Source organism: Bombus pyrosoma, linkage group LG18 (genome assembly GCF_014825855.1).
Source record: "Bombus pyrosoma isolate SC7728 linkage group LG18, ASM1482585v1, whole genome shotgun sequence".
NCBI classification, from domain to species: Eukaryota; Metazoa; Arthropoda; class Insecta; order Hymenoptera; family Apidae; genus Bombus; species Bombus pyrosoma.
In genome coordinates this window covers 344,731-356,027 of record NC_057787.1, presented here as the reverse complement: position 1 = coordinate 356,027, position 11,297 = coordinate 344,731, and the positions used below count along the sequence as shown (strand labels likewise).

General features: G+C 44.8%; 1 protein-coding gene across 7 annotated transcripts in view; it reads right to left on the bottom strand.

Annotated features, from left to right (window-relative positions):
- Positions 1 to 465: 465 nt before the first annotated feature.
- The window catches only part of LOC122577264, a 272,438-nt gene continuing 261,606 nt past the window's right edge, over positions 466 to 11,297 (bottom strand). For 6 of the 7 annotated variants that reach the window (XM_043748459.1, XM_043748461.1, XM_043748460.1 and 3 more), the window contains one exon: positions 466 to 10,307. In XM_043748459.1, the coding sequence (XP_043604394.1) occupies positions 10,216 to 10,307 (92 nt within the window). In that variant the 3' untranslated portion in view covers positions 466 to 10,215. The remainder of the gene's footprint in view (positions 10,308 to 11,297) is intronic. The other variant, XR_006320184.1, reaches the window with a different exon arrangement.

Below are 11,297 nucleotides of genomic sequence, written 5' to 3'. Positions count from 1 at the left end.
TGGCACTGTCGAAGGGAAAAAGCTTCGTTCTCGAGGCCACGTTCCTTTTAAAATTGAGCCAAGGCGTCCGCTTTGCGGAGAAATACAAAGATCTATGGCCTATCGAGAGTGAGCTAACTCGTATGATTTTGATCCTGTTTCTTTTTTGCTTTAAAAATGTTTCGTCTTTGCGTAAATATCGCGTTGTTGATTCGAAGAATAAGGAAGGGGATCCGGCGAAATGTTTTTAAACGAAGAAGGAATTACGTGAAAATATAGTTTCAGGTAGAGCGAAACTGCATCGATTGAATCACAAACTTTAGACGGTAGAGGGTAGCGCGACCCCTTGTTTCAATCGTTCGTCTGTTCGTTCTCGGCCGCGTGTGTCTCCTGAAAGGAAAAAGGGGGAAAGAAAACAAAATGTGCGAGTTTATCAAACGAGTGCGATGAGACTCGCACGAGAGCCAACGAATAAAACCATCCATGTTCGAGCTTCGAGATTTTATTTTAATCTCCCCAATGTGTGTGTAGCAAGACACTGTAACAGTATTTATAATAATTAACACGCTCGCGCGTCGCCGCCGCGACAACAAAGATTGCGGTGTAATATTCGATTCTTTCCCATTTTTTTTTTCTCTTTTTTTTTTCCATTTTATAATTCAGTCTGAGATTCGATTATTGCTATTTTCGTCATTTTTTCTCCTGTGTTTTCGTTCAATTCAACAAACATATTTCACTGTATTTGTTTCCTTTGTTTTACGATTTTTTTTTTTTTTTCTTTATTTCATTCGTTAAGATTTTTTATTTTTTCCCGTCACCTCTTCCGCCATCCACCTCCAGGTATCTTCGTCCTGTCGATCATTACGCGCGCGTTGAACGAAATTTTGAGAGGGATTCTCAATATTCTTGCTGCGTTTCAGAAGAGACGGCAACGATTGTTTTTTTTTCTTTTTTTTTTCTTTTAAATATATAGATTACCGTGAGAGTTTACGTGTGTTACATGTGTGGTATGTAATGTACTTCTTCTTTCTTCTTCTTCCTCGTGTGACCATGTGTATATAATACGTATATACATACATAGTTTGTTACAAGGCACAGGTAGCTTACACACTTGTCATTCGCTGAGCATCTCTCTCTCTCTCTCTCGCTCTCTCTCTTTCTCTCTTACCGATACATGCTTATCTTTTTCGCGTCCGTTTCGCTTCACTCTCTCGCAAACTCGCTTCACACGCATGCCTCGTTCATGCAGTATTGCTTTTCTGTCATTCATCCAACAGAGACTACAGTAACTCTGTTTCCTTTTTACGCTTTTATCTTTCTCCTTATCGGTTATTTTATTTAACTTATTTCTTTTTTTTCTGCGGAACGACACTGGGGACGATCGGAGCACGATCCGAATTCTTGTTGAACTTCGTGAATAGATCTGGCAAATATAGAAACAGCGATGGCGAATTTCGATTTCTCGCTCGTCTACTTTCCGTTTTTCTTCGACGCCGATAGCGGAGCTGGATATCCTACAAATTACCACTGGGAGGAGGACGAGATCGCGTGACGATCTTTAACGATCGTGCTCGATTACATCGGGCCGTGTCGCTTCGTCGATTCGACGTGATTGCACATTGTACAATTTGCAACGCGCGGTGCGTCGGAAAGTTGGAATCGAGGAGGGTGGTCAAAACTAAATTCCGATCGGCCGGCTCGATCCGTCTATTCTACGCTCGACTCGTCAAATTCAATCGTTCGACGCAATTAAACCTCGCGCAGCTAATGATCGATGGTTCGTGCTCGTCGTCGAATCGCACGCGTCGTAGGTGACGAAATTGCGAAATTACGATAAGTGCGCAACTCGCGACGCATCGAACATCAGGCAACCACGCGAAAAATCCTGGATGCGCCGGCGTTCTCTTAACCCGGCCATTTCCGGTCCGTCAAACGATTTCGAGTTGATAAATTTCGGTTGAAGTGGCACGCCGGTATCGCTGCTTCGAGCGTGTAACGTTCAATAAGCCACGCCAAGTTCATTTCTGATTTCGCAAAATCACGACGATTGTAGCTAAAATAGCTACATTATCACGGTTACGACAAGAACAGATAGTCGGACGTGAACTTACGTAATTCTTTGTGTTGCGCTCGATGCGTACATAAGTTGGCGACACGAACGGGTAGATTGGTTCGTATGTTTTCATGGAGGAGAAAATCGTAATAAATAAATAAGGGAAACGCTGTTTGCACGGGTGAACGTTCGCGAACTGCTGTCGCTTTATCGACTCCATTCGTCCGTTGTCCTGGCAGCTTTTATCCCCGATCACATCCGACACGTGTCAGCCAGAGAATCGACATTCTATTAACTGTTCCAGCGATGTATATTTTTCTCAGAGGCCGCTATTTTTACGCGGTATGTTGGAAAATCGTTCGCTCGGCTGCCGGCGTAAAACTGCCGGCAGCAATGTCCTTGATCGCTTGCCCCACTAAATAAGGAGAATCATCTTTTTCATTGGTTGCTGACCGTGACCTGGTGCACAGAAACGAACGGTTCATGAATCACACTTTGCGAGAGTGATTGCGCTCCTCCTCGTTTCGTCTACAGATTGCTTACGCGTGTACCCGCCATCTTCCATCCGATTAACCAACCAGACCGACCGTTTTAGAATTTTGCAAATATTTGAAATTTAAATTTGTAATTTGCAATTTTTGTAAAAGCTCGTACGAAACTTCCATCTACGAATTTGACTGATAATTTAAATGTAAATTCGAGATATATTAAAACGTTGACGATGCACCTACCGTCCCCGGGTCGCCGATCAAGCAAGGATCGATCCTCTAATTTAAAATCGAATCGGCATACAGTTTTTCCTCTTTCTCTTTCGTCTCGTCATTGCCCCGCGGTTCCATCGTTCGCTAAACACGCAACGCGTCGCGCACCCGGCACTTCCCACGAGACCAAAAATTATACACACGGTATGCGATCATACATGTACGTATATCTATATACATGGGTATCCTAAAGTGTGCGCAAACATACATAATAAAGACTGCCGGCGTGGGCCTGGTCACGCGCCCGGTTGCCGCTTCTCCGTAAAAGGGCCAACGTTCCAGTGGGTCAACTCTTTCGACGGAGAACGAAGAAAAGAAATTCCGACCAAAGTAATCGATGCGTCCCTCGACTCGATTACTCAAGAGGTGTGTGGTATATCGTTTGTCGCGTGAGGAATTCAAAGAATTGATCGTATAGGCTGAAGTTATTGTAACACCGATAATAATTATTTATTGAAAATTAAAGTAACAAAGTATTAGAAACTCTGAAGCGGTATGCTTTGTCTGTATTATAAAATATTGCCTCCTTCGTCCAGGTATTCTTCTGACTAACCTCGGACTTTGTCCTTTATATCGTAGTTGAATCGCTATTCTTCTCACTCTCTCCCGCTCTCTCGCTCTCCATCGCTTTCTCTCCCTCTCTGTTTCTCGTGAACGCACACTCGCTCTTATATTGCTCCATATGTACCCTCGCCGCGAAAAAGTATCCTCGTCGTTGTTCGATGATCGGCCGCTGACGTTTCGTTCGAAGGATGGAAACGACGGGCCGCGATGATTCGATAAAAAGGTTCGATTGCTCGTCGAGGGATGATTGTCCCTTGATTGAAAACGTCCTCGGTTCGCTGGAGCGTACGCGGAGAGAAGTTTCGGCCAGGGGTGCACGCTCGTCCCCATATGGCACGCGATGCCTTTCTAATCTTTGAGCGACGGTTTCGAATCGGCCCGGATGCGTCACGCGGCATCATTAAGGGTTGCCTATTGCTCCAACGACGATAAGGGGCTGAAACTCGAGCGAATTGAACGCCGATCGTACAAAAAGACACGCTCGAGATTACGTCGAGCGGAGGGCTCGTTAAATCGCCATTTAATAAAATCGCACGTGTCGAACGAGGAGAATCAAAAGACATTAGAAATCTCGGGAAATCACGCCGCTTTGGCCGCGAAACGTTCGATCTCTGTGGCAATTTAGCGCGCGAGTAAACCGCAGCAACCGTTTCGCGCGCCGGCAAATGTCTGCAAATGTGGCTGCATTCCTGAAGGACGCGCCGCTACCACGTTCGGCTTTATACGACCTATGGAAGAAGATTCAAGAACGAGCGTATAATCCACTGTGTGAGAATAATAAACTGCGGTAGAGCAGCCGTACCGACGCGGAAGTAATCCGATAATCCCATTAGACGGGTTTCCATAAAATCGTTAACCGACATCCAGGCCGCGTAAACGTGTCCTGTTTCTGACTATGACGTTGCTATTCCCCTGGATTCCCTCGACAGCCAGCTCATCTTTATCCCGTAGTTTTGCTCGCCGCTTCCTTTCCTCCTCCTTTTCTTCCTCTCTCGACCGACTAATTTCGTTCTCCCATCCTACCCGTCGGCTTTTTTTTCCCACCGTAATTAAACTTTTTTGTTCGCAGACAGTGGGGCACGTCGGCGCGTCAAAGCGGTCGACCTCGAAAATGAACGCGTAAGAAAATTATACCGTTCGTTTACTCTCGTTATCCACGCTTTAAATTCGATCGCTTTTCGAATCGTTCCCCTCGATCAGTGCCCCCCTCGCCCTCTCTATCGTCAAGTTAAATTAATTCGCGATGCTCCGTTGAAAATTTCAATGGAAAATATGATGATGATGATGATGATGATGATGATGATAATGATGATGATGATTCCGGATGAGTCGAAAAACGCGGAGAGTACGCGTGGCGATGGTACACGCGCGCTCACAGCCGCTTGTCCGCGTACGAGCGTTCAGGGGGATGGGAAAGGGAGCAGTTTGTGCAAGCAATTTTCTGTTTCTCATTACCGACTGCATTAGCGGAATATTCGCGTGCGATATTAGGACCCAATGTAAATTAACCGGATTAAATGCATCGGCCGATTGCATCAATCTCATTAAGCGGAGCGCATGTTTGACGAGAGGCCGGGTGGCGCGAACCTAGGCGGTCGGTCAGTAACGATGTTTGAGGATGCTCTGATAATTATCAAATCCCTCGGCGTTGTTTGCGTCGGGCAAATCGAAAATAATAACAAACTTCTAACTATTATTGGCGAATACGTTCCTCCTACCCGTGGGATAAACACCGCGGCTATCGATTCAACGATTCGCCGAATCACCGACATTTTCGTTTTCTTATCGAATGTCCGCGGTTTTGTCCTAACAGCGAATTCGTGTAATTCTGACCGATCGTCGAATCGATCGATCGATGTGCGACAGGACGCGGCAGCCCGCTCGCTGGGTCCAACTTGTAGAATTTCGATCGTTGAGCTGCCCGAATCTATCGTCGTCGTCGTCGTCGTCGTCCGCCGATATTTCGCCGCCGAGAGTAATATATTTGACTTTCAACACGATAACCGTAGTTCAAATATTCGCGTGGAACGGAAGTAGTCTAAACTCGAGCCGTCGAAAATTCGGATATTTATGCGGACCCGGTAGCCGAGCGATTCGAGTAACCGACGCTTCGTTAGATTAATAGAAATCCTTGCCGCGCCCCTGCTCACTTCTCTCTCTCTCTCTCTCTCTCTTTTTGTGACTCTCGTTCTTATCGATTTGAAACATCTCTTACGCACGCTCCAGACAGAATTGGCATTCGAGACTGTTCGCAAGAAGTGCACGCGCGACAGACGCGAGATGGGTGATCGAAAAACGTGCTCGGGGAAAGAAAAAGGTTGCTTTGTTCGCGCTTCGACCGCGGGGCACCTCTGATTGCTGTCACAATGAGCTTATTACCCCTATGAAGCTAGAGTAATCCTTAATCGCTATGTTTTTCACCTTAAGGTTATGCTAAATACGTTGCATCTTCTTAGGTACAGTACGGCATCTAAGGTGCTAATCGTTAAAAGTCCTAAACCACTAAGTATTCTACTCGTCCGGTGAGGAAACGAACAAAAACGTGTAAGATAGAGCGAACGAAACAGAAAAAAAAAGAAAAAAAGAAAAAAACGCCTCGTGGCTCGCTAATCCGCGATTTTCTGTGCGCAACGACGGTAAGTAACTTGTCAAGAAGGTACTTGCCGAGAAGCCTAACGAAAGTCGATCGATCTTTCTCTTCCGAGAACCCTGAAAAGGAGAGCGTCTTTCACTCGATTAAATGAACGCCTCTGAGAGAAGGAGCCTTTGATCCACCGCATTTTTCCGCATGTCGCGCGGCCATTTTTTCCACGCTTCGATATTTTCTTCCCGACGAAAAAGCACGTCGACAGCCCTCTTTTCCCTCTATACAGTTGCGTACTACTCTGTTCTCATATCTAAAAGAACGTTTTTTTTTTTTCGTACGGCGCCGAAATACCTGTGTTTCATCTCGAGATCAGGGGAGTAGATCTCTCGACGAGGTGCAACTAAACGAAAAATGCCGATAAAAAATGAGACATGCGTCTAGGATAATGGAGTCCGCGTGGCCACAGATATATTTACAGACGCGAAATTTCCAGGGATCAAAGGCTGGTCCTCGTCCGCGTCGCAAAAATGAGCACGAAGAGAAATTTAACGACGCGAAAGCTACGTGTACCGCGATTGGAAAAGTGGTAAAATAGCGATTGGCTTTTCTTATGTTTCATTCTCTCTCTATTCACCTTCTTTCTTTCTTATCTTTCTTTTTTCTTTTTTTTTTTTTTTGCTTCTTTTTTAACTTTTTTCTCGCTTCGTTTTGCGTCTGTTTCCTGTTGTTGTTGCGTACTACTCTTCCATCGTGCCTCATTGCTCGTATTTCCCTTTTCGTTTCCTCTCGTCACTCGGTTCGGGTTAATTATTACAAAGATGCTTGTACAATAATATAATATAGACTCTATATTAGTTACAATAATATCGTAGCGTCCTACCTCGCGATCGATCGGTCCTTATCCACTCGCGTCTCCCTTTTCTCTCCGTTTTCGATCGCTGTCGCGAAAATCCGATTGGACAAACCAATATAATAGAAGATCTCTGGCATAACGTGATGGTACAGTTTCCTCGCGAAACGCAACATCTTTTGTCTACATGATCGAGCCGTTGCGTGACTTTATTGCTTATTGCTTACGTTAACGCGGGCGCTGTCGAGTTCTTGGAAAAATTCCTTCGTCTCCAGACTTTGAAATAAACCCGGCCGTTCCACGAAATCCTTCCGGCATACCGGGAAATGATATCGTTTGCGATGTTTACGCGCGATCGAGAATCGCGAACGCGGACCAATTCGATAATCGCGCACGATATTCCGATTCTTTCTTCGATTTGTCATGGTAAATTTCATTTTGATTCGCAAGATCAACGTGACGCTACGATACAGCTCTCGGAGTTTCCACCAGTTCTCTAATAAAATATCCGTTCGACTCCTTTTCCTCCCCCCTCGGCGTGATAAGGGTCGAACAAGTGGCCAATTTGTCTCACGCTATGTTCCACGTTTCACCTTCTCGATCTCCGTTTGCATCGATAAACTACCGCGGGAATATCTGCCTTAGAACTTTTACCAACAGGAATTTTTCCACGAGACCCATCGACGCTCGACAAAGAAAAATAAACACGACCAAGATCGTAACGAGAAAGAATCAGTGTCGCCAGAAAAGAACGAATAATCCGGCGCAAACGCACGAATGAGAGGGGGGAACGTTCCCGATTGCGAGTCGGTATAACGGACCGGAAAATCCATCACAGTTACAATTTTACACTTTACACGTTCGGCCGTTTGTCTACCGATATTTTCCCCTCTCGAGAATGATCCTTCGTACTGTTGGGAAAACTTAACGAACCCTTACACGAAGTAAACCTAATTTCCGTGTAGCAACCCGATCTCTGTTCGTAATTTCAATGAGAAAAGAAACTGGCATTTATAGAAATCGACTAACGTTCGAAACATTAAAATGTAGCGTGTTCGAGGAACACTGATATTCTGCAAGTGGCGATGAAATAAATTTTACGGCGCTTTGAAATTGCCTATCGTTGTTCACCGCCCCGATGCAACGGAAGTTAATTGAATCGTCGAAATAGTGATGTTTTCGAAATACCAGAAATATTTGGATTAAATTTATCATCGGGCACGACGTTTCTGTTTAGCCATGCAGAATGCATTGCGATCGTTAAAGTTATACGCAAATAGTTTCGGGTTAATATGCAATTGATACGATAAATTATCAGCGGGCAGGATATAGATTATTTTGCTGCAAGATAATTTATTATTCAAAGATTTTTTCACAAAAATAAAATTTCGCCTGGGTAGACCCTGATTCTTTCCTCGTGTCTCTCGTTCCTCTCCGCTCTTTAGCCCATTGGCGCATCAAATAATCCTACTACACGATAGATTGTATTGCGTTAATTACTTCATTAACACCTTTTGACACTGTTTGCTACGCGCGTGTATCGGTGTCAACTTCGTTTCACTCTTCGCGATCATTCTAACAGATCGAACGTTTTACTCGGCGAATAATATTCGGCGCGATGATAAATTCGTAGCATCGATCATCGTGTCCGGCACTCTAAACATCGTGGACGAGCGACGCGTGCTTTTTTTTTTTGTATCGTACAATAGAAAAATAACGCAGTTAACTCGGAAGCTTTGAAATATGTTTTCCCCCTTCGGTCGGTTATTAATACAGCTAGCGGCTATTACAGCTATTATATAATAGTTACGCTATACATTCAGCTATAACACGGCTAATAGCCCTTTGTAGCTATTATATAACAGCTACAATGCAATCAACCTTTAATACATCTACTAATATTTCGTGTGGTAATTGAATTCTGCCGCGAGCTTTCTCGATTGGCCCAAAATCTGTTAACGGATGCAGAATCTTCCGTGCTGTTCGAACATTGTACTTTCCGGTGGAATTAAACTTCAAAATGGTACGTCTTTTTTTTCTATTGTATAATTTAATGTACAATGTTCAAATTGTTCTAGAAAAAAACGATGCGTTGCTACGATTGAAAAGTCGATGGCACTTTAGTAACGACGATCCACGATGTTTCGAGATACAGGTGCACTCCTGTTTTCTTCGTGCCAGCTTCTATTCTTCGAACTGGTTATATAAAATACACGGTACGCCCACTTACAGTGCTCTCTGTAGGGTCGTGGAAAGAAAGGAGCAGCCGGTGTGAAAAATATTTGCCGAGTAACCTGTTCCCCTTCGCGCCTTATTAAAGCTATTCGCTATGTAGTTTCTACCTTAAATGATAACGACCTCTGCCGGTCGATCGTCTTACTAACTAAAACGTGATGTTGCCTTCTTCTCTCTTCGGTATCGTACCGGGCCGGCAATCGATCCCGTTCTCGTCGCTCGTCACCTTTCGCTAAAGAATCCGATCGATCGTGCGCCGTGATCTCGCTCGTGATATGGTCTAACCATAAAAACTTGTGTAATTACTTTGTTATCTTTACCCGATTTTTAATTAGCTAGTGCCTACGAGCTACATCGGTAAAAAACCTACTGGCCAGGGGAAATTCGCGTTCGATCTTCACGACCCCTCACTCTCCTTACGCCGTTCCTCTCGAAGGACCAAGCGGTTCCCTTTCCCGTCGTTGAGAAAAAAAATTTCCTTCGAAAAGTAATACCCTTTCCTTCCTTCCTTCCTTCCTTCCTTCCTTCCTTCCTTCCTTCCTTCCTTCCTTCCTTCCTTCCTCCATCCCTTCCGTCACTAAACCGTTCATCTTGATCGGATCCGTCTCCTTTCCAAACGATGTTCCGCCCTCTTTTCTTGTCTACTTGATTTTCCTTCTGGTCTGGAGAAGCACCTCTCATACGGAAGAAATCAGAGTTTTGCCTCTTGTCTCTTTATTATAGGCGACTTTATTTTTCGTTCCCCGACATCGAATCGAATCAGGGACTAGCACTCCTGCTAGCTAGGACGAACCTCGATATCTTTCCTCGTCTCTCGTTGCGCGAAAAAATTTTGATGGTCGTGCGAGCACGAATTTCTCCCGACGAATCAGAGAGGCTAGCAAGAGCTACGGACACGAGCGTTCGAAGCCAAAGTATCGATTGTGCCATTTTCTCCTTCAGTTTCTTCTTTCTCGTTGGCCCGGACGCTCGACCGATCTTGTTCGGTGATTCGCGCCAAAGGCGATTATATATATATAATATATATATATATATGTATATTATATATGTATAATATATAATATATATATATTTTTTTTTTTATACACGTGTACCACCTCGTTTCGTCACCCACACGGTGTCCAGTAACGCAGATTACAAACGTTGAGTTTTAACGGTCGCGAGATCGTCGTCCGTTCGATTAGAATCACCTGTATATCGCGACGACCGCCGCCAGGCTGACGATCATCAGGTACGTCGATCGAGTAACAAATCCCCTGTTCTCTTCCATGCACTGACCTGCAAGCAGAAAATCATGTTTGTTCTTAGGCTGGATTAGGCCAAGGCAAGGATTAGGTAAACATCGATGGGCTAAAGCGACGCCGCCGTTTAATTCGACATTTATCAACGATTTGTCACGGTACATTTGTCAGGTGAAGTCGTCTACGTGTCGCAGTAAATTATGCATGGCTGTCGCGCACCATCTGGCTATTAGAATGCGCTGGATGACAATTGCTGACGCGCCGATTTTGATTGGACGTTGCAGTCTGTCGCGCTGTCAAACTGCATTCCGTGCCGCGTAAGAAAATTCGCATCTCACGCCACTTCTTCTCTCATAGACAGCTGCGATAACTTTCCTCGAGGACGCGTCGAATCACGCGTCGATGCAACGTAACCTTGATGTTTCCGCCGATGGTACGAAATAAGGGTACCGCTGTTTCGAAACTTTGCGAGGTATTTGGGAAGCAGATCGGCAGGTCTTTCAATAAGCGTGGCCAAGTCTGAGGTGAAAAGGTGTAGCAAACAAAGCAACGACGGGGTAACGAAACTGAAGGATCCCCCGTCGAGTGACAAGATAACGGTTCAAGTTCCGAGGATGCTTCAACCTGAAGCACGCAGATGAGCGCTATACAATCTGATAACATCAGACAAATAAGGGAACGATGCCGTAAGCAAGGGCGACGTGAAGCAACTTCGCGTCCGTACTTTTTATTAATGAAGCTTCTGAATGATCGTATCTTCCAGAAAATTAATTGTTAAATGGCAACGATGATAAATTGTATGAACGCGAAGAATTGCGAAAGCATATAAAATAGCATCTTACGGGATCAAAGAACAGAGTCATAGGAAAAGATAGAATGTAGAGAAGAACGAGCGCCACGAAAGTGGCCTAATTTCTTTGACAATGCTCTTCCGTTGGAGGGCGGGGGGGAGTAGGGAGGAGGAGAAGTCTCTAAATCTCGAGACAAAGTGCTCGAACGAAGGAAGATTCGCGGAGCGGCGGCGCAG